General features: G+C 41.1%; 1 protein-coding gene and 1 long non-coding RNA gene across 2 annotated transcripts in view; one reads left to right on the forward strand and one right to left on the reverse strand.

Annotated features, from left to right (window-relative positions):
* The window catches only part of LOC146759270 (cytosolic carboxypeptidase 4-like), a 168,109-nt gene that overhangs the window by 110,918 nt on the left and 30,370 nt on the right, over window positions 1–26,821 (reverse strand). Inside the window, exon 4 of the mRNA XM_085510341.1 lies at window positions 16,992–17,158. Coding sequence (XP_085366467.1) covers window positions 16,992–17,158 — 167 coding nt within the window. The remainder of the gene's footprint in view (window positions 1–16,991; window positions 17,159–26,821) is intronic.
* Window positions 17,976–25,313, forward strand: LOC146759273 (uncharacterized). The gene is made up of 3 exons (XR_014932412.1): window positions 17,976–18,317; window positions 18,488–18,579; window positions 19,730–25,313. It is a non-coding gene; the product is annotated as an uncharacterized LOC146759273 (long non-coding RNA).

The following is a 26,821-nucleotide window of genomic DNA, read 5'->3' on the forward strand; positions in this document are numbered from 1 at the left end:
AAAAATAATGCCTCCTATTTATTTCCACGGACATCACAGTAGATACAAAGAGCACAATAACACTGCTTGATAGAGTAAATTCTCAGCTACTAAACACTATTTCTCAACTCAGATGCTAGCATTAGCTATGCATTTTCACCAGCAGTGAACAAGAGCCTGCAGGTCGCACTTAAAAAATCTGCATGGCCATCTGGAACACAGCTTGTCTTTCACATCACTGTCACCAGTGCTGAAATGTACCATTCACTGCCTCACTGTACTCACATCCACTGATTGGTCACTGTACATGTCCAGCAAACGTCAATGGATGCCATTTTTTCTGCACAGAGAAATTCAGTTCCATTCCTTTGCTTCATGTGCACTTCCATGACAGACGCTATTTTGCCTCAGCTGCCACTTATCACACAGCAACAAAACAGAAGGGGATCCTGGTGGGAAGGTTCAAACTCTACTGCCATACCACCAACATCTGCCTCTGACATCCTCAACCAACATAATAAAATAGGAGGCTTTACTTTCAGAGCAGCTCTTATAAAAATTGCTTAGAAAAAGTACTCTGAAAGTAGCTCTCAGTCTCGCTGTCAAAATGCATAGCTGTTCTAAATGATCTTCTGCAGGACCTGGTCACAGAATTGGTACAATCCAATATTTTTATTAAAGATTTAGATGAAATAGAAAGTATGTTAATTTGATTTGTGGATGAAACCAATGTAAGACAAGTTTGCATTGGAATTCAAAATCATTTTGACAAACTGGAAAAGCAGCCTGAAGTAAACAACTGCAATTCAATAGGGTCAACTACAAGCTACTACAGTCAGGCAGGAATAATCAATGCTACAGACACATGAACGAGGAGCAATGACAAGGTAGCATTTCTACTGGAAAACGACAACATTCTGCACTGCTGAAGACTGCAAGCTGCATGTGAGCCAGCCACTCATGTACCAAAGTGCAGATACAATTCTGGCTGGGTATTAAAAAAAACCTGTACGCTGGCAGGACACACAAATTAATCTGTTCTCTCTGCACTGTTAATCTCTCTGTTAGAATTCTGTTTCCAGACTCAGGAAGCAATTCACAGGGAGACTTGGCACAACTGAAAAAGGTCCAGAGGACATCACTGAAAAGCAAATAAGCTTCTTCCTATGGCTAGTCTAGGTAAGACAAAGAATATATATGGCAAGGACTTCCTATGGCAAGATAGGACTTAAGACAGACAGACAGTTCTAAACATGAGAGTTGTATGAGCTGGAACAGATTACTTACAGAGTCTGGTAATCCCAATATTAGAGATCTCTACAGAAAACTTAGACTAACCTATCAGAAATGATGCAGCTAAGTTGAAGAAAAAAGATGGCTGGTGGAGGTCACCGCCAGCCATTAGCTTCATTAATTTTATGCAACCACAACTAACATGTAGGAACAATAATTCCAACATTAACTGGCAGAGAAAAGGCAAAGGAGTAACAGGACATTTAGAGGACACTTCTGCTAGAACAGCACAGGACAACTTTGATTGGGAATGAGATGTGTTGGTAAGATACCCAAGACTGGAAAATCAATCGCTATTGGACACAGCAGTATTTAAAACCAAATCACTGTAAGGTCAGAAAACAAAAAGATGAGAAAGTATAATCCTGTATCAATATGCACCAATGGAATCAGGCAGTATAAAATGAAAGCTTGAATAAAACTTGCCTATGGTACTGTTAAACCTAGGAGGATTACAGGTCACTCCTTGCAACCTCACTCCTCCTCACAGAAACTCCAGAGAAGATCAAAATGAACAGAATTAGAATGAGCTTTCATTGATGAGCCGTTAGGAACAAATAGATTACTGAAAGCTGTGTACATTTTATCAGCAGCAACCAGGTTTGGCAGGGCTGTTATCGCTGGGTCTTAGTTTATAGAGGTATAGATGAAGGGGAGAGGCCATCTGGGCAGAGCTGCCAAGTGAATCATAACAGATCAGGAGCACAGGGCTTCCCTTCAGAAGGCTGAGCTGGGAACATCGTATTGGGAATTCTTTCTCTTACCAATTTCATCTGATCTCTTCTCTCTAAATCCCTTTTCTATTCCAGGCTTTGTTTCTCTGGGGCCACTTATAACACTCCTTTGTTGTGACTGAAGGAAGGAAACAAAAGAAGCAGGAAAGCATTTTGCTGTATTAAAAGCACAAAGATGGAATGTTTTGTTGACTGAATGTGCACTCTGCATTCTTAACTGTTCTGATCCAAAGCACAGTAAAGTCTTCAGTTGCCTTGGGTCACATTCACAGTACAAGTCAATATTTCATCAGTCTGGTATGGATTACAGAGGACTGAATTATCTCAGCATAAATTCTGGATTGCATTTTATATAGTCCATGGACCTGATATCTCCTTTCACTTTCCTACCTGCATTTTAGCAAAGGCTGCAGGTAGGTGTCATTCAGTAGGGTTTCAATAGACACGTTTCCAGGTCTCATACTGATAGGAAGGTTAGACTCTACAATACAAAGAACAGATTACAGCCATAAACTATGCCTTCTCTTCCACCCTCATCTCCACTCCCCAGTATGATACCTTATTTAACTTATAATTGCAGTACGATTTTTCTTTTGGGGTTGGGATTCTTATCAACTCCACCATTAAGCAAGTGGAATAAACTATATCAGGGCAAACTACAGGCAGGTAAAAATAACGTCTGCAATCTCTTTTCTAGAAATGAATTAGCTCTGGTGCTATAAAATCTCTAACAAGTTGGATTAAAAGACAGACTCCTCTTACATCTTTATTCCCAACAGAAATAGCACTGCTACTGCTGGGAGATTTATTCATGTCACAACCAAAGCACTTCACATTCCCAAGAAGACCAAGTCCTTTGGCTTATACCTCTTGTGACATCCTCAATACATTACCCTTTCCATCCACAGACCAGGGTATATTAGAGATTAATACAGCTCAGCAACTCAAAACACACAGATTGTCAGTCTCAGTAATCAGCCTGAAGAATTTAGAGGACAGTTGTTATTTACTGAAAGTGATAAGAGACCCAGCAGAACACTTAACTCTAAATAAACAATGTGGAAACTTCACTACCCAGAAAGTCCTAAGTGGCAAATACACAGCTCAGATGTTCCTGAATATGGTTTGATTGCATCCATGCTGTGAGGCAGCAAAAGCAAAGGGAGGGAAAGCTTAAGTCAGAAGGCAGGGGGCCCTTCTCACATGGATCTGCTCTCGGTGTTTAGCACTGGTTTGTTAGTTCATTAAGAGTGTGTTAGAAATCAGTCTCTCCATGCTTCTCACCAGCTCCATCGTGCAACAGCGTGGCATTTATTACAATGCACTACTCAGTAATGGGGCCTTCTGGCATGTGAGCAGCAAGGGGTCATACAGAGCCTGAAGGGAGCTGGCAGGGGCTTTGTGCAGCACAGAAGTAACTGCAGAGACAGTTCTTTGCTTCTCTCATAAGTTTCCCTGTAGAGAAGTGTCCCATTAGAACAGTAAGAAGACGGCAACCAAACCCCATCTCCTTAGAAACATGCAATGATTTACCTATTCTACCCTACCACAATGAAGTGCTTTAGCACTTTACCTATCTTAAGCTTGTATTGGTTTCTGCTCACCCTAACGCTGGAAATAAACCCATTCTCCAACAAGCTGTTGCTGCTCACACAAGGACTTGTGATGGAGCTCTAAAAATAGCCAAGTGGCACAACAGAGAGAGCTCCTGCATTCACGCCAACACCAGGATCCAGAGCCCAGGGAGCTGAAAGGGCTGATAACAGCCTCCATCGCTGGGCACTAAGTGGTTAGGCTTTGCCAGCTGCTGAATTCCTGCCAGCCATATGTCTGATATCCTATAATAACCAGCCAGATGTTGGGCTAAGGTAAAGCCTGACAGAGTTCAGAAGGAAAACGGTGTGCCTGCCTCTCATGATCAGCCCTTGCTGATCATTGAACTCGGCTGTTATCTTGAAGGAAAGCCTCTTCTGAACTTCGGCATGAATCTAATTAATGAGTTAATTCCCTGCTAATCTATTCTCCTCTTTGTGTCCGTTTCATGATTAATTTAGTTCCAGTGAATTTCCTTTACTGACTGCAGAGTAGAAACACACTTCCTACCCTATTAATCTCCACTTCTGACCCATCAGTAGGGGACTAAACAAGGGTAAATGGCTCCATGCTTTTATTTTCTGAGCCAAGTGATTTCTAGCAACGTAAGGTGGAAGGAAGTAGGGAAATTCTGCAGGCACATCATGCCACTACTGTAAGAAAAGGTGGAATAAAGGCTGTCGATTAATTGAAAATTCTGCCCAGTTACATCAACCACACATCTAACAGAGAGGAAAGAACAGCAAGGCTACACACTGCATAGGAATGTCATTCGGATGTAAAGGATCAGATAAATAGCCAAGCCCAAACACCAAGAAGATAAAATCTGTTGAGGGAAACATAGCAGGGATCTGGGTTTTGTTATTCCTGAAGTTCCAAGGCTCCCTCATATATTTCCAAAGATATTTTACTGGTGTGGAAGAGAAGATCTTAACTGGAGAATGCACAGACTTCTCTGTCTACCTCTGCCTCCAGCACTCTTGGGAAATAGAAGGAAATTTGGCCTGTTTACCTGTCTGCTGAGGTAACAGTTACTCTTTCAGCATCTAAGTCTTAGAATGAAGTCCTCTTTGCTGAAAAACGAACATAATCTGCTGTTTAAACTAATAAAAGAACAACAAACCAAAATCAACCTGCATTACTGTTAGCAGCGTACAGACATGACAGAAAGCAGCAGTAAGGCTGACATTTTCTTAGTTAAGCTAAACGACTAATAACTACCTGGAATAACACGGGGAGTGAGCACAAGGCTGCAGCTTTATACCTCTGGATCCCATTCAGGGCCAGGCTGTTTATTTCCTTTAATGCTTTACATCTGTTAGCATTAAACCACACTATCAGCTCTGATGGATTTACATGTATCTTGCTGTTGCATGCATCTCTTGAGAGGCTGAGGGATGGGAAAGGTTACCTTCCCGCAATTGCGTTCCTACCCCCATAGCTCTCATGCAGCCTTCAGGGAAGCATTAAAAAAAGAAAAAGAAAAGTAAAGAGAAGCAAAACCCAAAGAGCTTCCTTCTCCCATGAATTAAACAAAATGTTCTGAGGCTGTATAACATCCATAGGAGAAGAAACGCTGCCGGTGATCAGCATCGCAAACCTTCCTTCTGATGGCACAACGTGTCAAGGACATTTTTAATGAGGGATCAAGGACACTGCTTCTTGAGAGTCATCTTGTTTAAGCTGTGCTAACTGTGGCTTTCTTAGCATGCAAACCCAGCACCTCACAAGAGAGGCAGGAAAGCACCACAAGGCAAAGAAGTATCCTGCTTGCAAGGCTGTTCCTGTCATACCTGCAGGGGAAATAATCTCAGATGTTGCAGAGAGCATCTTTCTATTGATCCTTCCCCAACAGCCGTTAACTTAGAGCCACTCAGTAAGGAGATGGAAATGCCAGAAATGAGGAAAAATACACCAAAATAAGCAGAGACCTGTAGTGAGCCTATCCATTATCCACTTTCTGATAAACCCCAGTCCATATGACAGAAACTACACTTCTGAGAAGCCTAAGGAATCAGTGGATGCTGCATTACAGAAGAGTCTTTCAGATATCTGACACTGCTGGGAATAAACTCCTGATGGACCACGACCAAAAGAAGGACATGAGCTAGCAAAGAGAACAAAGATCAGAAGTTATGCAGGGATGCTGAGTACACTGCTCCCAGTTTCTCTCTATCTCCAGGTGCTGGGTCATGCATGACTGGATTTCCCAAGCAGTACCTGGTGTATGGCCAGCAGCAGCAGTATTAGAGGCTTAGCTTTCAGGCCTTGCTCTCCAGGGACTTCCTCCACTTGGAGCAGAGGCTTTGATCCTGAGTAGTACATTTGCACAAAAAGAACCTGGGTATGATTTTAAAGAGAGAGAGAGAGAAAAGTGAACACAAGCTTTGCTTCTGCATCTTATGTCTCCAATCTGCTCCTTGAAAATGGCAAAGACATCTCAGACATATTGTCAAAGGACCCAACTAATTTTTCAGCCTAATCCATTCTTTGTATCTCCATGAAAAAATAATATATATATATATGTATATACAGAAAATTCTTGAAATTAAGGCAGTTTTTCACTTCCATGAAAGCAGGGAGGGATCTTAGGTCCCAGCTTCTTATGAGGACCCTCTATCTTATTCACTGCTCCTGTGCTGCCCACAAGCTGCCAGCATGACATCCTCATCCACTCAACTCTCTCTTTTCCATTTCATCCTTTCTGGACTAATTAGGTGAGAACCGTCTTCAAGTCAGACATAATGCTGAAATCTAAAAGATCTAAATATAAAAAGTGACATCATTTCTTACGGGCATGCATTCCCACCTGAGAGACTCTGGTTTCCTTCACAACCCCTCTTTGTGGCCAGCAATCTTCCAAGATTATTACTTAAAGATAAAATGGTTTCTCCAACACATTCATCAAATCAGGTGATGATAAGGCTGATTAATCCAGGAACCTCCATCCTTCCTGAAAACAATAAACTGCAAGGCCTACAGACAACAGGATGGAAAATATTACAAAACTTATTTTAAGAAATGCTCTGCTTTCTCTATCGAAGCCATCCTGAATTCCTGTCTTCCTACATGTTAAAGGATAACACATAGAATCACAGAACAACCCAATTTGGAAGGGACCCATAGAGATTACTGAGTCCATACTGGACCACCCAAAAATCAGATTGTATGTCTGAGTAGATAAATAAGGACGGTTCCAGAGAAGGTGATTAAAGTCATTAGAGCAATAGGAAGGCTAAAAAATATGAGTGTCTTTCGTGACCAGATGCACAAGAGAGACAATCATTGTTTACAAAATAACTGGCAATTTGGGCACTCCCAATTATTCTCTCTTACAGCAGAGGACAAAAATGCATTTGCAAAGGTGAAAGCGCAGCTGAAGAGAGGAAACATTTTCTGAGCAACACACAGCTGATCTATGAAACTCAACTGATAGACTCAAAAAGCATTAACCACTCGTACAGAAATTAAGAACATTGGAACATTTCATTAGAAAGGATTATTGTTATTATAATTACTTGGAAAGGCTATAATTTCTCACATTTCCAAGTATAAATAAATAACTGTCTGAAGATAGAAAGGCATTCCCCCATATGGTGGGAATAGTTTGTAATTGTCCACGATGGCAATTTCTTGCATCTCTCTGAAATCTCTAATGCTGGGCACTGTCAGGAAGGACTCCTGACTGGCTGAACATCGTACAATGGATCCTGTCTCATGATTCACATCTTCACAGATGAAAATACAGGTTGTGTGTTACAATGAAAAATAAGTATTAATGCGATGGAAAGCCTGACAAGACAAATCCAGGTAGCAATACCCAAATTCTTGGCTGCCCCCTGCAGTTCAAAGGAGATCAAACACTGTTTTGTTGTTTGATACTGGGAGTTTGCTTGCTATTTGAATACCTTGGACTTTTATCTTTTAATGAGATGCTGATGCTTTATGGAAGATACTGTAGAATGGCATCTTCAGAAACAATTCTGAAGTACACAGTGTAATGTAAAAACTTGTTGAGCAGCCCAGACAGAACAAACAGATTACACAGGAATAGACAGAATAGACAGGAATAGATGCTTTCTATTCCTCCCTTTATTCCTTATTTCTAATGATACTGCCCTGATAGCTCTTCTTGAATTTAGTTTCTTCCATTGCTTACTCTCCCTCCAAGCTCCAATTCCTCTAACTCTTTTTTGAAAGAGGGATTTAAGGTAGTAACTAATTGTTAATGCTTAATAGGAAGCCATTATAGTTTAACAGGTAATAAGATACCATAAATAACACTGCTGGTAATGCACTTTTAAATGGTTAAGGATGTACTTGAAAGCGTAACCACACAAAGCCTGCTTCTGTTACTTTAAAAATGAAACTCATCCTTCCAGAAATTAGCTTCACATCCATCCGAAAAACACAAGTTTTACCAAGAAGAAATGGATGCAGGATTGAGAGACATATTCAGCAAGGGACTCCGACTGCATCAGGGGAGAAACATGGAAAGAACACGCTCTAATAGCTGGAAACAGCTGTTTTTTCTTCTATCCTCTTACAGTGTACAGACCCTGCTTCTCCTTCCTGCTCTGGTGGTGGCCAGTGCTTGGCATGTTGTCTTTGCTCAGCCTGAACTACTGTTATCTACAGACTGGCCGTGGCCAAAATGGCACAGGTCTTCATCTTGTGAGTGAACTCCCCCAGTATTCATGGGAATTGGATTTGAGATTTTAGGCTTTATTTTTGTGTGTGTGTGTTCTTCAGATGTTAAGTATTCACAGAACCATACTCAGGTTGAAAGGGACCTCAAGGATCATCAAGTTCCAACCCTCTGTGAAGATCCGTATGAAGTATTAACATCACATGATCTTATCATCACATCTTTGCAGGCCCAGCTCCAGCCAAATTCTCACAAATTCTTCCTGCTAATATCTCATTTAGCTTATACATCTTAATAAACCCCCACTGTTTCTGAGACGATATAATGAATCGCCACAGGCTACAGCAGCTGGCTTACATGTTTATGCCTCTATGCATATATGTCCATGTACATGTGTGTGCTGGGTCTAAAAACACCAACCTGCACGTATTTACCTCAGTCTCACACAATACTCCTGCCATGTCTGTCTCTCTAATATCTCATATGGCAGCAAGCAGCAGGGGCTGCGCATGAGTCACAGCCACAATACACTGCACAGCCAGAGCCTCTGACAGAATATACAATAGAGCTGAGATGTCAGTGGAGGTGGCTTTGGAGTACTTTAAAAATGCTGTTCAAGTGCCAACTTTCACCTCCAAATACGACACTTTGTTCGCCCACCCACTTTCGTTCCAAGTTAAATGTTCCTTTTACTGCAACTCGACAGCTTTAATTATGAATTTATCTGTCTTTTTCTATCCCTATAACTGTTCAGTCTCTCATTTGTCTTGCTAAGATTTTTGATATGCTCCTAGATAGCAGCTGTATACTGTCACCACAGTACAAGTGGCCTGGTCAGACTCTCATTTGCAGGCTGGGCATCAGACCAAAACCTGCAATAAGCTGTTTGCCTCGAAAGCACAAATCTCATGTGTTCCCTCTGCAGAGAAAGAACAGAGAGATGGGGACACAGTGTGCTGATGAGCATCACTGTATCAGAACCACAATGCTTTCCTTTGCTCTTATTGCCTGAGAAACTTAAATACATATAAAATTCTGACCTGAGGAAAACGTGGATCCCACTGATGGTTTCACTGAGGATGCAGCTCCTTCTATCATATTTTGCCCACGACAGAAGACATCCATTTTAAACACTAATGTTTTAAACAGTAGCAGCACACGTAACCCTGCCGCCATCAATGCTGTGCAAGACTGATGTGTGGTAAAGCCTTCACCACCTAGCTCTGCAATAATGTTATATGGAGTGTCCTAACACTGCCTCTTAAACACCTGATCCATGGTCAACCCAAAATTGTCGCATCTGGCTGCATTCAAAATGACTGTAAGTCTAAACATATCAATCCTCTCATTATCCTTTGTGACTTCTAGGAAAGACTCTATCCCGTTCCAGTGTCAGCACTATCCTGGTCTATAAAGATCACCTCAGACGGAAGTGCATATCCCTCATAATCCAGTCTTTTGGGAGATATTTCATAACTTCATAAATTAATGTTGATTGCTTTAGAAGTAAATTTTTATCCCAGCATGTGAAGGGACCCAATGACTTCCACATTTCAAGTACGATTTTAAGGGAAAAGGACTGTACCACAGAAATACAGATGCTCCTAATCAATACGAAAATGTCTAATACCAGGCAGTAGCAATGTGCCTCACAGAAAGGGCAATGCAGAGCCCATTTGTTCTGCTGGATATATACAAGTTCATTATCGGTACTCCAGTCAGATCTGTACGTGTACAGTAATTTGAATAACCTTCGATATGATAGCATGCAGTCCTTCTGTGATTCCTTTTTCTGCCATTTGCTCTTTTCATCTCATCCCTTCCTACTGCTGTTTAAATTGCTATTATTAGCTATTAAATGATAAATGAATTACCTCTGAAGTAAGCATGAATAATTGTTCCCAGCCTGAGATAGGCTTGGACTGGTATTTGGTAACAGTCAACAAGATCTGTGTGGCTCCCAAGGTTATTTCATAATAATAATAAAAATCAATAGGAAGAAAACAGGGACAGCTCCAGAAAGTGTTAATGAAAAGTTGCTGAATTACAGTGGCTCACCTGTGCACAGCTACATAAAAGCCTTCTGAATACCAAATACATTAATTATAGACTGCATTGCTCGGCTGAACCTCCACAGAATTCATTGGGCTTGTATTCTCACACTAACAAAGGAGAGACGCTGAAGAGTGCTGGATGAGAAGGATGAAGGGAGGGAGGGATGGAAGAAAGTTCATGTTCTTATTTACAAAACACAATTATCAATATATATGTACTGAGAGTAAAATCTGAATCCAGTAATAGATCTAAATCCAAAGTTGGAGGTGTTTCCTCTCATGAGCAGGCACATCAAGGTTTTACGTCAGACCCTGGACAGAAAGAAGATACTCCCCTTTTGCAGCATCTGTATGAAAGAGCACTGTAGAGTATATATGTATTTAAGCAATACCTCCTGGTAGTCATAAACTGATTCTGACTCCTTACAGTAATGTGAGTCTACCCCAGAACTCTGCAGCTGCTCTCATAGCTGACACACTCCTTTACTGTTAAAAGTTAGGCGGTGCCCTTGAAGAGTTATATGAAATACATTAGCAGCTCCTTTTGCTCCATGTTCTACACCACTAACATGACACAGTATGGCAAACACGAAACTTGGATTTACCTAATAAGCTATCACCATCACCATGCCCTTTTTGCTCAGGCATCCAAACACAGGAATATCACATTCATAGATGTTCACAAAGCAGTAGAAACTTCAAATTCCTCTAACAGCTACATAACCTGTGACCAAGCTAAAAAATGGAATCAATAAATAACCTCTCCTTCTGAAAGCTGCCCCAAGATATTTAATGTCTACAGATGATCAAGGTTAAAAATGTTCCAAATCTTTACTTAAAGAAAAATGAACGTTCAATCAAACAGAAATCTGAATCAAAACTACCAGATGATTCCTGCTGATGTTTTCCAGGGAATTAGATTCACAAAATGATGAAAGAGCCCTTTCATCTCCATGCATGTGTCAGAGGACTCCCCAGAGTCCAACCGTACAGACTGCCCCAGTGGATCAGGTACTCAGCCTGTTGGAACCATGAGGAGATGGGGCATTTGGGAGGGTGAAGCACTGTCTTGCACTCAAACACTTCAGCCAAAATTAGTTCCAGTTCATATAATTTAAACGAACAAACAAAAAACTGTAACAACAAATGAAACCCACATTCACCTGTAAGCAGAGGAAGACACAAACCAGGAAGCAAGGGAGCCATTTGCCATCACTGCACAGAACTATCATGTCGTAATTCTGCTGTTTAAATATGTGTTAAAGATGCATGAATTGAAACCAACACGCCTCGTTCCTTCTTTGTTCTTTTGCTCTTTGAACTTCCCACCTTTGGGTCTGCTTCACTCTATTTTGATCTGAATGGCATTTTGGCCACATAGCTTAAAAGATGAGCAGAATTGCTTGCACAGCCATAATCAGGCGAGGATGCATTACAGAGAAGAGATGGGAAATCCAACAGTTCAATACTATCTAGGATTGTGATGGTGCATCAATGAAGTATAGGAGAAGAGCAAGCACAGTTCCAAATGATCTACAAATCCTTCTTGTATATTATTGGATTTGCCATCCACTCACTGACCATTTTAACTGCTCACTGTATGGAAGATGAATAGATTGCACCTGGACAAAGGGCCATGGTAGTGATTAAACATTCTGCTTCTGATTAATATCACAGTAAGGTATATTTACCATCTGGGGAGGAGAGAAATTTATCTCTGTTCAAGAAACATAAGAAAATGATAAAGAAACACAAGAGATGAATAATATCTGAGTCAGCAGAAAACACTTTGCAAGGGTCTGCCTCAGTATGTAAGAAACACCTCCCAAACAAAGGGCTACAACTGCTGCAGTGTTTGCAAAACACTCAAAGGCACAAATGCAAAAAGAGAATGAACAGAAGTGCCATCCGTTCAAAACATGAGGAAAAAGGGGAAAACACCCTTAACAAGGTAATGCTTTCTGAAACCTGCTCTTAGTGAGCAGTCACTTCTCATCCTCTTTGTGGTCATGAAAAATGTGAAGTTACCTGGGCAGCACTGACTTAAAACCCAATTGTTTCATAGCAAATGAGGCATGAAACTTATTATCAAAAAACATGATGTCTGAAGTACATGCTGTCATTTTGTTTTCCCAGAAGACAGCTTCCGAATGCCTGAACTGACTGCAAGACATGGCTGGAAATACAAGAATTAGTGGCTCTTCTTGAGCAAAAGCAGAGTTGTGAAGCCAACATCTACAGCACTGTATCTTTGTGAGATAAGAGAGTAAAATGCCTCTACAATCAACTGATACATTACCTTGTTTTTCAGAAGATGGCTGCAAAATGCAGTTAACCCTCCACATATTTGACATTTGACTTGGCAGAATGGTCCTTAAAACTGGCCTGCTGGTAGAGGAATAGCCTTTTGATGCAGAAAAACACCTATAAAAAGTTTCTGAAAAGAAAAACCCACAAACTACTAAGTTCTTTAGTAGGTCTTGTGCAATATGAGGGTGACGGCACCTAAACAAGTGTGAGAGTTAAGGAGAAATGCCCCAGGGGCACAGGATGCTAACTAAAAGCTGGCTGATACCTTGAACAATTTAACCACTAGACAGGCAGTTATGAGAATTGTATTAGGATGATCAAGAGTTTGTTCCATCCCCAGATGCATCTATGCTTCTGAAGTTTGCAGGATGTTCTCTGGATGATATTCTTTTTGGAAACATTTAAAGAATCACTTGTTTTTGTCTTCAACTAATAATCATGGGAAGCAATATATTAGGTACCAACAACCTTTGGAGTACTGGTTCCAGGACTCTGCTAGCACATCATTTACATACCATTTAAACAGAGCTAAAACAAAACTCCCCTTACTAGACTTTCCCCAGTTTTAGAAAGGTACAGCATTGAGTAGAGCATTGAGTAGGAAGTAAATAGGAGGTTTTTGTGGAGAGAGAATATCTGAGTAAGGAACTTGCAGTGTACTGTAGAGATTTCAGAGTTAAACTATTTCCACACAGTCAAGCACTTTCAGGTAATCCAGAATCCTATGATCTCACTGCATCTCATGGCAATAATCTCAGTAGTTACCTGTTGGTCTTTAAGACAGCTGCCCTTAGAGAACCAGAGATGAAGAGTTGTTATGTGAATTTCATGTTCTCCAAGGATTTCCAGGTTCTGGGGGAAATACTCTACTGTTCTATTAGTAATGTAGCCCCAGAGACAAAAATTCAACTCCCTTTTTGCTTATTTTCAGATATAGCTACTTTGTTACCCTGCCTCTGCTGGGAACTTACTACACAGTTAATGCTCCTGAATGACTTCATATACTGTATGTGCTAGACTGAGGTCAAGAAGGAATTCTTGCCTGTGTTCCAAAATACATTTTGTTAGGACCACTAAAGGTTTAGCACACCTTTCTTCGGCTCACTGGAGACTGTACACTGAACACTATGAAATCAGGTGGGAGAAATCCCCCATTCACACAAGATGCCTCCATTAGACCAGTCATTTCCCCAGTAGCTATTACCTTGCCTCGATCTACCGCTCACTGACTCTGACAGAGCAAATAGTTTATTCTAGAGAAGTAGCCAGTGTCCAGCCTGCTCCTTCATCCTCCTCACAGCAGTAGCGGAAAAGTAAGGCTGCAAAATGCCCTGAGCAGAGAGAGCTCTAAGAGGAAAATTAAAAGACACATCCAGTTATAAACGTTGACAGGTGAAAATGTTCGCTGTTGGAGGGAGATGCTGAGATGCCAAGTCAATGCCACGCACACCAGACACCATGACAAAAAAAAAGACACAAACGCAGAACATGAACCGTAGGAGTTTCGTAACATAAAAGACCTCTGGCTTGTGATCTATGTACCTTTGCCATGAGACATATCACCTGGAAGTCAGATCTGTCCAGTACTGGATTAACTTCTCTTTCCATGGCTTGACCTGTCACCCGGAGTACTATAGAGACGGGCACTCAGAAATGCACATTTAGAAAATTAGATAGATGTATTGAACATAAGCACTGTGCAATTAATCTCACTGATCACAGCTGGAGTGGTCAGAGCAATTTCAGCATGTTTTCTGCAAAATAGAACCTTATCAACTAAATAAAGATCGTATTTTCATCAAGGTCGAGTGACAGTCATCGTTTTCTTCTGACACTGTTAATCCTGCTCTGATAGGAAACATCCATATGTGTATCTTTCTCTAGGTGAGAAAGTCAGTCAAGACAGTCTTCTGCAACACGCTCTACCAAAAACAAACTTAAGCTGCAGTCAGACCCATTGGCTCCCACTTAAACACCCACTATTCATTACACAGTACAGAGGTCTGGAAAAGGGATTGCCTGCAAGGTGTTTAAACCACCTCTGCTCACAGTGTAAAGCACACAAGAAAGACATCCCACAGTGTAACCATTTAGGTCGCTCCTGTGTAGCACCTGCAGGCCCCGAGTTCAACTCTGCTTTGGCAAAGGTACAAAAATAATTTGGGTTATTTCCATCCTCACAAGAGGAAAGCATAGAAAGTGTTCAAGTGTTTTTTGTGGTAACTACAGAAGACAACAGCACTGGTTCTAAGCTATAAACACTTCCTGCTCCTTAAACCATGAAAGACAGCTCTAGTCTTGGCAAAAGTAGACTATAATTACCATTGATGTAGTGACACACCACCAGTAAGCAGAAAGACTCTGCTGAGCTCCCTGTGCTACCTAAATGGAGAAAGACTGGATTTCATCTTTACAGAGTAAGATTAGACCGAGTGGAACCCCACACTGCAACCTCCAGTTCTGATGGATAATCAGTTTTTTATTTCATAGTCTATGCATTATTTTATTTCAAAGTCTGAGCTGGGGGAGAGGCCTGGATACAGCTGCTCTCCTGCCCATAGCAGTGTGCTCTCTTTATTCTGCATTCTTCCTTTGGTTGCTTTAGGCCTCTTATTCCCTCTAAAATCAAATTATGCAGTTCTCTTGGCGAGACTCAAAGAAACCCAGAAGCAAAATATTAATTTTCTGAATCAGAATCAATAAGCTGCACAATCCTTTTCAATGAATTATTTATCATAAAATAGAATACACTTACAAGCCAAGCCCCTTGGTCCCCACATCTCCCTTTTCCTGATCTTTTGCAAAAAGCTCCTGTAATATGGCAAATCTTTAGACAGGAGCAAACAATGTAATGTTTACTTGTACTACAAATGCCAACTAATTGCACCTAACCCATCAGAACTCCATAAATCTGCAATTCCACCCACTGGAGTGAAAATGAACAAGTAACCATCACACTGCCTTCAGCAGTGACATCCCATCCCCAGATGACACAGAACCTTGAAGGGACAGAGCGCTTTGCTTTTGACCACCACAAACAGATATGGAATGGCATGGGAGCTGTACAAGGTAAGGGATTTTTCTTTAATTCTTAACTTCTTTAAAAGTATTTGTCATTAGAGAGCTGCTATATTGGTAAAGGTTCATCGCCCACACAACATCAGGAAAAATGAAATGAATGCTCACTAACATGAAACCAACCAAAGAAAAAGGTAATGGAAAACCACACAAATGAGAGAAAGTGCTCATGGAGTTGGTATGACCAACTTATTTTCAGTGTCTGGGACAAGTCAGAGTTCAATATTTTCCTTCCCTGAAGTTACTTTCATGCAAAAACTCCTCCAGCTCTAATTCAGAATTGGAAAATCTGATTTATATCTCAAATTCATCCACCTGGCCAGGCTTCAGTAGCTCTCTCTAATGAGACACCAACGATTTCTCGGATGGCTGTCCCCAGTACTGAAACCATTTAGGATACATGTTAATTGCTTCATTTATGTGTTCATATGTACAAGTGAGCACAGCTATACAAAAGGAATGTCTCTATATTTTAGTTCTCTTTTTTTCATTGTTCCCCATAAACATTAAAAACCACGAACAAGCTTGTAAGAATGGTTTCAGGCATGAGGAACAGGTGGTGCGAATGTCAGTTAAGTATTCCTGCAGGGGGAAGACTGGAAGTTTGCTGTAAATTATGGGGGCATTTCTGCAACAGAAAAAATTGGCTTTTCATTGATGAAGCTGGAAGCACTCTTTGATAACAAACCCACTGGGAACTTCAAATCATATCACATCACTCAGTTATTTTTTCCTCCATTTGTCTTGGAAAAACAATATTGCAAGAGTAAGTGCTTGCATGTAGAACTAGGAATAGCATGGTTTAGAAAGAGCACATACATTTCTGCTTCATCACAGCTGAAGCATCCCATATTCTGACCTTTACCCAGGCCAAATTCCCCACATATGAGGCAACCTCACTTGCATACATCCCATTGAACACAGGAAGCTAAGAAATGAATTTTGCAATTAGGAAAAAACACCTCCCATATGGTTGTTTGGATAATGACTTCATCACACGCACCAAAAATCACAAACCTATGCTTCATATGTCTGTAGGATACAATGCTGTGAGGAAAAGAGGAATGACTGTGCGAATCCTTGCAGAATCAGGCATACTGTTTCTAAATCATACCATCAAAGTCCTTCACCTAGAGAACATCTTCCCTGTAGGAGATTGACTCCACAGAGGAGATCTGAGGTGGACAGAGTATCACCTGAAACTTCAGTTTCCTGTTGATGAATTCACTGAGACAGTGCCATCCATATGCTCAAGTAATATTTTGAGAGGAAAATGAAATTTGTAAGGAAACTGTCACTGACCTTTGTGCCCGGTCTGTTATTGTTATCTCTTCCTCCAGATCTAGGAGTAGCGCTGCCTGAGCCATCACCTTCTTGCTGCAGGGCAAGGATTTGAGGTGCAGAATGAGCAGAGCAAGGCAAAACTTGCTTCCCATCTCCTCCAGCTCTTGAGTTCCCAGCTGCAGGCCCTGGTGGAAAAAAGGAGGAAGTTTCATTGCTGAGTGTACAAAGCGCAGGTGTTGGGAGACTGTTTTTCAGAAGGACAGCTCTTAGTATTACAGTATCACCTCATTCAGGTTCCCATACAGTCAATCATGAATTCAATGATAGCATTTGTTCTACAGGATCTATTCTAAAATAGCTTCTATTTTACAGAGGCAACAGAGGCAAGTAGTGTAACTGCTCTGGTTACTTACACTGAAGTTGTCACTGTACAAATTAGACTCATACCCCAAGAGGATCTGACTAAATACACTCTTACAAATCATTAGGTCTCATCTTTTTTCTCTCTCTAGAAGCGTCATCTCCCTAAGCAATGGGAAACAAATAGGTTTTATGACTGTAAATATTGGACAGTGGCAGAGATTAGAGAAAAAACAGTGAAGAGGGGAAGGAGGGAACATCTTTAACAAGTTATGAATTGCTTTTTAAGAAAATCAATTACAAAGTAATTGCAAAATAACAAATAACTCTGAGGAATTTCTCAGTGTATTAAAAGCCTATGTCTCTAGTAGGGACGTGCAGGCAAAGAAATGCAAAAACAGGACTGGGATTATCAACATCACCTTTCCAAGAGGACTCCTTCAAGCTGTGGATCCTCACATGGAAGAGCCCTGACTTTGAATTGTCTGTGCATGCTTTTTCACTACTTAAAAAAATAAAGACCCAACAAAAAAGTAACACATCAAGGGCCTACATAGGAGTAATCCGGTGTAATTACTGGTAGTTTCTCACAAGCAGTGAGATGGCAAGAGACCAAAAAAAACCTCCAAAACCACAAAAGAGTCACCGAAAATAACCCAAAGAAACTGCAAAATCCCTCATCTTTGGCATTTAGTGATCACATCATGTGTTACTCCTTAATGCTATCACACCAGGGGTTGAATCAATTGCTGAACAATTGCAGCCTTTGTCAGTATCAGCCTCGTGTGCTTTTGAAGCACAAACCATTTCTGCAGCCAACCTTCTGACAAGAACTCCAATCCCATTTCCAAGACTGTTTCCTTAGCAACTGCCATAAGTCCGTGCTCACAGCCCTGGCACCAGCCACAAGCACAGTGTGTGCTCCACACCAGCATGGCCTGCTCTTGACCCTTCACTCGGTGTTTGTTACTGCACATCTTACAGGTAACAGAGCCCATATATTATATATATTATATATTATATATATATAATATACCAGTAACTGATAACAGGGGGCTGAGCTCCAGTCTCCTGTTTCTTAGTAGTTAGTTTTGTTTTGCCTTCTTTAATTTGTTTATGTTTCCTATGTAAGGTTGCACTTATAATTTCTCTAGGATCTTCTGCACAGCTGAGAGAAATTGGGAGCCAACAGCATGGAGGTGGATGGAAAAAAGAGGCTTCCCAAGTGACCATCTACAGCTCCCTTGTAATGCTTTTTTTTGGTTCATGTTTGTTAGAGGCCACAAAATGTCTTACAAGGCGAATGCCTTCACTTCAACTCCAGCAAGTCCAGCATGTACAAATAAAATCTAACATTAAAGCAGCCCTATCTGATAACAAACACATTTTCCTATAGTAACCACATTGAAATTCTGCTTGTTTTCTCAAACTATATGAATAAATATGAATAGGTAATTATAATAATGAATAATGAACAAATAATGCATTATTTTGAGCTTGTACATATACTGAGTGGTTGGACAGCTAGATAAGCAGAGGACGTGCCTAGAAGAGCACACAAACAATATGAGAAAACAGAGCCTCCCTGCCAGGCGTAGACAAAGGACTCTGGAGATCTGACTTCTGCTCTCAGAAAGTCTCTTAAATATCTTTAAAGCAGTCAGCAAATCTCTAACACCATTTCTTCTCCCATCCTAATCACTGCAAGCTTTGCTAAGTAAGAGCCAGGTGCAATGAACTATAGTAATTATTAATAATGGGAAGAAAATAGATGAAGAGGCTTAGAGGAACCAATGGTCATTAATACAAAACAACGAGGGCCTAGCAGCTCTACATAGATTCCTCACTTCCATTATTTTACTTCAGAAGACATTTTAGTGTGGCAGTTACAATTGGCAGGTGGAAATGGTGACATTTCTGAGCAAAAATAAGTCACTTCCACAGCAAAGGAATTATTCTCTCAGGGGTAAAAAATACAAGGAACATCTTGGGGCTTTCCCTGGGGTGTATCTTAGGGTCCTGTTTCCAGGATCCAGGCAGCACACTAAATACCTATCAATCCAGGAGATGCGAATAGTGACAGTGCTAAAACTCAGCCTGTGGGCTTACAATTCCCCAGGGTTTTATTCAGGATATGAAGAGGCCTTAGGAAACTATGAACAGAGAAATAATAATAATAAAAGTATAATACACCTGAGAAGGCTCAGACAGTAAGTGCTCATGCTCTGAAGTTAGCTGCTTTATGATGGACCCATATTGCTTCGAGAACAGACAGCTCGGGAATAACAGCTGGAAACCTCAGCTAGAACATTACAAGTTAACACATTTAATTCACTTCAAACACAGGCAGTCTTTTATTTTCCAACTCAGACAATGCTCTCCCTCTTCTTCCTCAGCTCTCAGCAGAGGCAGGAGCTGGAGCTGCATTGGTGACTACCATTAAAGTGAAGATGCTGACAGAACTGATGCATCAAACTAACAGCATTAATGATATCTGCCAGCAGTGCCAAGAGCTGGTGCTCTGGGTAGAAACCAGCCCCTCCTGCCTTGCTTGAAATTCTTGAAATTCTACAAGAGATAAAGAAAGAGAAGTGGTGAACTTTTGATTTTGGTTAAGAAGCTCCACAGCAGTCAAGCTGGATTGTTTCTACTCACAGTGACAATATATAACCCGTTTGCCACTACCATGCAGGAGGAAGCTGTTCTACCTGCCATCAGGTCCTCTGCAATGTCCTGAACTCTCAGAGACCCTATCTTTCCCCATCACAATCCTACATGGCTCCATCCTCCTCTGGAGGCATCTGTATGAGAAGCGGAGTGCAGTGCAGTCTTCCAAGCCAGCAAAATCTAAGCAAAGTCTGAATCAGAAAACTGTACCAGAAAGCTGCAGACAAGATCATCAGTCTTAATTAGTTTAGCCTCATGGATATGCTAACAAAGGTATTCTTCTTTGATGATCAGCTCATATCTTTGCATAGTTTCTGCTCTTCATAACATGAAAGTGCCAGTCTGGATCAGCATTGGCTCAATACACACATTGCTGCGCAATACAAATATGCCCACTGGTCCCCTGGGCCCCCTCATGCATGTCTTTTGAAGACATAATGTTAAAGGATAACAGGTTTATAGTTTCCTGGCTGTTATAAAGAATAATGGAACTAGACATTATTTGCTAATCTCTTCTCATTTTTTCATACCACAGCAGACAGTATGGTAAGAGACATCACCATGCTCTAATATCTGGATGTATCTGTATATATGATTTGGTGGGAAGAAACATTCCAGAGGAACTCAACATGGCTAATCAGATGAATTAAATGAACACAACCTATTAGCTCTTGGTCTAGTTAAACCAGTACATTTGTTCTCTGCCCAAACTGTTTTTATCATAACAGGGCAGTGAGGTGTTCATCTGCATCTCCTAAATGACACTGTGTCACAGTAATAGGAAACACGGAAGGAGGGGGAAAAATAAGAAAGCTATTCCGTGATTTATCATTTGGCCAAAATAATGGCAATAAAAATTCTCCTAATGAAAGTTGATGAAATTATACCGGAAAAAGAGTTCATTCGCATTCAGCACTGATGCATCAACTATATATTCACAACTAAATGCTTCCAACGTCTCTCAATTTACCTAAAAACACATCACAGGCTAAGAGACAATGTAATGGGAAAACTTCGTTATTCATTACTCATATGCTTTAAACAACCCCACAAGCCAAAGGCAGCGATAGTTTCATAACACAGATATTGTTGAAGGTGGAAGGACTCCAGAAGTTAAATTAGAATTTTCTCTCTCCACCAGGGTAACAAGAGCTGCAGTTAAACTGGAGTTGAAAGATATTAATAAACACAAGTAGACAACAGATTTCAGAGCCATCATTTTTCTCTTGCGTTCAGAGAAAAGGGATCTTTGGCACACAGTACGGTCACTTTTGGGCACTGTTCAATCCTTGAGGCAATATTTTTCCCTGCAAACTTACTTCCAGTCAACACATACACACACACATGCAGAGTATACTCTGCATCTCAACAGCTTTACACATGCACAATGGTTATGCCCTAAGGCTGGGTATAAATAAATTGGCAGTCTGGTTTCCCACTAATTCCATCAGTGAGCTCTCCATTGGAATACTAATAGAAACTACTTCGAGGCTGCACAGGACAAACCACACAGCTGAATGAAACATTTGGTGCCTGCAGATGAAATTTTAGCCTGGGCCAGCCCCAAAAGATAGTGTCCTTTAAACCCCTGTGAAAGAAAACATGCTGATGCACAATGGGGAACCAGCTATTGAGATGAGGACAGTAGGGAACAAGCCAGTTTTTCTCATGGCCCAGAGATCCCTAAGCAGTAGGTATGACATTCTAAACAGACAAAGTTTAGGGGATAGAAATTTGGGCCAAAAGATTTCAAAGGGATTAAGCAAGCAGAAAAGGCTGAAGATGGAGAAAAAAAATTGGGTAGCTTGAATTTCTAGAAAGATGAGAGGGGTTGAGTTAAAGACAGAAGATAAAAGGACTGGAGAGATAAAAGGATGAGAAAGAGGGAGGGGTGGTTGAGGTCAGTGGATGCTGATGTGGAGGAATGATAACAAGAGGAAAACTAATGGAAACCTCAATCCCCATCTCACTGTTGGAGAGGTGTGCTTCGTTATGAATGCCCATCCTCGCTTTCCTCAGTACTTTGGCTACTAGGTGAGGAAACAAGGCCCAGCTTGCTGTCAACCCTCCCTGAAAATCTGCTGAATTTAGCTGATGCTCTGATTCAGCTGGGACTGAGCAAACTTCTTTGTTTCGTCACAAGATGGGTTATTGATTTGTCATTCAAACGGACTCTTTCCCTGGCTAAAGATGCTACAGGCTAGATTGTTCAAGGGATGGAGGAAAGCAGATCAGAGAGCAGAAAGAGGCCTGAAAGGCCTGTTTGTAAGAGAACTGAGGATTTAGCAAATGGTAAAACTGGTTGTCAAGTTCTACTTATTCAGATAGCATAGATAGCCAACCAAAGTAAGCATAAAGATGGGGATATATTCTCATCACCCTCCCCCAGAGACTGCACACTCACACAGAGCAGTAGTGGTTGGGTATGGAATGCTTCCATACTTGCTGGATGCTGGTGCACCTCTTTCGCATTGCTTCCTGAGATGGAAGGTAGTACATGGTACCAGAAGGTCCAGTTTTGCCAGATCACTTCTTGGGTATCACTGGGACCAATGCATACATTTATGTGGGGCATAACTGTGAAAAGTGGCTGAATCAGGAATAAAAGATGGACAAAAATAGAAAGCAAAACCAACGTAGATGAGCCATAAAGAAGGTCCAGAGGGCAAAGAACAAAAGTAGTGGGAATTGTCAGTATGTTTTTGTTGTTGTCATTGTTTGTTTGTCAGGAAAAACAACAACAACAACAAAACAGAAAATAAATAGAAAAAATAAGTGCTAATTCTTGAAAGAAAACAAATAGTGCTCCAGATAATTAACTCTCCTACTTGGCAGACAAGAAGAAGAAATGGGGAAACTGTTCAAGGTCATACAGTGATTCTGGGGCAGTGTAAGAAAAGAAAACTACTTTACACTGGTGACAACCAAGTGCTTTGTTCAAGAACATTTCTGTCTTTAATGCAGGTTCCAGTACTGGCAACAGGTTAACTGCTGTTACCCCATCTGACTGTGCCTTCAACATTCATCTGTAGTCTACCCACGGCTTTCTCTCACTCGTACACCTTCTGCTGTGTGAACTCTATGGAACCTGGAACAAGTCACAGCCAGGTTATAGCCTGAGGTGCCTGAAGATTAAATGTGAGGTGGAGCTCTAAGTACATCTGAGAGTCTGTGTCAAATGAATTAGCTCATAAAAGCAGTCTGGGAAAGCAAGAAGTTGAATTTTTGCAAGTCCTAAATTGGCAGTTTAATCCCTGGATCACTTTTCCTCCCTCTCTACTTCCACTTCTCTGCTTGTATGAATAACTTCAGCATACAGAAAAGTGAGCAGACTCCAGGCCCACCCAAGCATTTTCAGCTATGAGTTTAACTCATTTGGCCATATTTCACCGTGGGAGTTAAATAACTTCCTAATCCTGGCTGGTGATCACCACATGCTTGGCAACAAAAGGATTTATGATGTTTATTCTGGCTAACGTAAATACAGATGCTATTCAGAAAGCGTCTAACCTGTTTTGAACATTCTTAGTACAGTATTTGTCTCCATAATGTCATTCACTATCAGGTTCTCCTGGTTAATTATGTGTTATATAAAGAACCAATTGTATCTTTTCATGAAATGCCCTCCATATTGTTCTATGTTACACAACACCTTGTTATTTTTCTGTGTGGCTTTAAAGCAGAGCAAGTATTTATAGTTACTGGGAAATTACAAAGTAGATTTTATTTTGAAATTCACTATACTATAATCTGCAATATAGAAAGCTTTGAAGCCTTTCCCTCTTACTCTGATAAAACATATGCCATTCTGCCCATCCCAGAGGTGATGAAAATATGTATTGACCAAAATGACACAGCAACACTAGTACGCTTTTCTTCCCCATACAAAATAAGACCCCATGATGGATCATGGTATCACTTTTGCACCAACATAATGATTTAGGCACTAGAGTGCATTTAGAAAGAAGCCAGCACAGCATGACCCAGACATCACAGCATGCTCCAGCCTGATAGCTGTCTGCCCCACAGGATCTCTGGTGCTCTGTTCCCATGCTAGCACATTACAGACACAAGCAGACCGGCAAAGCTGCATGTTGGCCTGATAGCAACGTTACATGGAGTGGAATTTAATGGGGTGGCGAGTTTGCTTCCTGCTATGCTGCCACCAAATATCCACATCACTGTGAAGCCTCTCCCCAGCACAGTGCTGAGTGTTACTGCTGAGCTCTCTGCACTCTTTCCCTTTCTCTCTCAATAGCTCAAGTATCACTAATACTCTCCCATATCGAATCTGCCTTCCAGGCCACTGTGTGCTTCCTCTAGCCCCCCCTTTCATTATCTCTTTTGCCTTACAAAGAAAATAACTCATAACAGACAAAGCAGTCCAAAGGAGGTACTACCATTCACGTCTATAGGGATATTATAGCATCTTCCAAGCCTACATTTTCTCACATACACAAGCATCTTACTCACTTTCTTCTTTATTGTTGCTGCTGCACATGGCACAGATATCTTTATTGAGCTGTCTTTCTAATCGCTACTTATGTTTTCCTGAACAGTCAGAGCTAATTCAGAACCCAACCATGTGTTTGAATGCTTTAAACTATTCCTTCAAACATGCTTTACCCCGCCACCGTCTGTATTTTATCTTCCATTCCCGTAACCACAGTCTTGCTGTCCTCCTTCCTACTGTATAATTCATATCAGCTGCAAACAGTAAATCTTAGCATTTTACTGTTCTCCTCATTTCTCAGTCATTAAAGAAATACAGACCAAAACAGAGTGGTAGCTGGAGTCACCTTACTATCCATTTCTTCCCACCCCAGTGATGATTAATACATCCCACCTATTTTTCCAGACTTTTAAGTAGATTTTCACTATACAAATGACCCTTTTGTGCCTCACCCCAAAACTCCAATCCCTTTGGGATTTCTTTTGGGTGAGGGAAACTCTCTTCTCCTTAGTTCTGACTTAACTAGGATGTCCACCAATGCTGCTCACTTAAATATGAGTCTTAACAAATGACAAACTTTGTATACTGCATCTCCCTTCACTCATGCCATCAAGGCAATTAACTCAGTCACTGTGCTTCCCTGCCCTTGTGTTTCTCGTAGGTTTTTTCTTTTTTTGGTGGTTCTCAACCTCTGGAGTAAATTTTAAAACATAAGGAATCAGAATGAGCACATTGTTTAGCATGTTTGAGATGTCTGCTATCTACCCCACTGGCCATTATTAATGATTTTACCAGTTTGAATCTTCAGTTCCTTTGTTCCCTTATAACTCTTACAGCAATAAAACCTGAGGTTTACCTGATTCTGTGTGTTGTAGCCTTGGTTGAATATAAAATAACACCGACAGATAACGTGCAGACATTGTCTTCCTGCATAAAACAGCCAGAGTGGTCCCACAGCATTCTGCTCTGTGCCTGTCCTGGCTGCCTACCAGCTCTGCCAACATGCCTGTGGCCCCAGGACAGCATAAATAGCTCCAGCATGCATCCAAATCTCAGCCTTCACAATTCCTTATTATTCCAGTCCTGAGGGTCCACTGTTTCCTTCCAGAGCCTTTTGATTATGCCTTGGAGCATGCTTCTTTTTTCCAGATCTAAGTCTGTTCTATACTAAATCCCTCATTTCCTCTGACTCCTGCTTCCATTGGCACCAGAGCAAAACTTCTACCCGATGGCAGTCCCCTTGCCTGGGCCACGCCACACGCCAGCTCCTGCAGTTAAATTGCCATGCACATATTCACAGATCAGCCCAAGACCTTCTTGTTGTTGGTCTCCTTAAACATTTACTTTAAACACGTCTTCATAAAGAGACTCATGAGTGAGAGGTAAGGGCACAGAGCCATCTGCAGCTCTGAGCCTTCCTTTCTCGTTTCTCAAATTTCATATATATTGTATGGCTGTCCCCTTACACTGCGCCTTTTCCCCTATATTATGAAGGATTCCTCATGTCAATTTTCTATCTTTTTTCATTTCACAAGTTCTCTTTGGTTATCTTCAGCCAGCTGCCAAAGCTGGTTTCCCCACCTAACACACTTCCAAGTGATCAGTGACAGTAAGCAACTACAATTCCAGAATTCATTGTATTAGCACTTCTAAAGCAACAAAGGAACCATTGATTTCCCAAGCCAAGGATACACAGGAAAGCACAAAAGGCATACGTGCCCAGTTCAGATCAGAGAGGAAAGAGACACACTGTTTGGTGAGGAATCCAGCCTGGTAACTGCTCCCTTTGAAGGTGAAGGATGGGAGTACAAAGAAGGGGCTTGTTGGCTGTGTTCTAATGGGTGTTAGCATAATTATTCTGATACAGGATGCTTCTTGCAGCTTGAATATGTCAGAAAGTTACCTTAACAGACGTATTTTACCAAAAGGCCCAGGGAGAAAGAATGATCTTTTTACAAGAAGGTTGGGTTAGGAGGGACATCCTGTGAAGGGTCTTGGGAATACAGACCACACAACCAGATGCCAGACATCAAGATAAGTTCCTCCAGGTGAAACAGTTGCCACCAGCTGCTAACCAGGATTTATAGGTCTGCGGAGTCCAAAGGCTCACTTTATTGCCAACCCAGATGTCCGCTGGTACAAGTAGTCTGATGGCTGATGGGGTTTTTTTAAACCACTCTTTTGGCTGAGAATACGATTAGTATCAAAAGAAAGGAACCAGCAAACAAAAACAACAGAGATCAAAACTGAATATTCTACATTATTACAGCAGATATGAGCCCCTGTTGCTTGCCCACAAGGAACCTACCAGCAGCATGAGCTCAGACGTTTGGACTTGTTTACCAAGGATGAGTGTCAATTAGACACA

This window comes from Coturnix japonica, chromosome 10 (assembly GCF_054131305.1).
Source record: "Coturnix japonica strain WE chromosome 10, WE-NBRP24, whole genome shotgun sequence".
In the NCBI taxonomy this organism is placed as follows: Eukaryota; Metazoa; Chordata; class Aves; order Galliformes; family Phasianidae; genus Coturnix; species Coturnix japonica.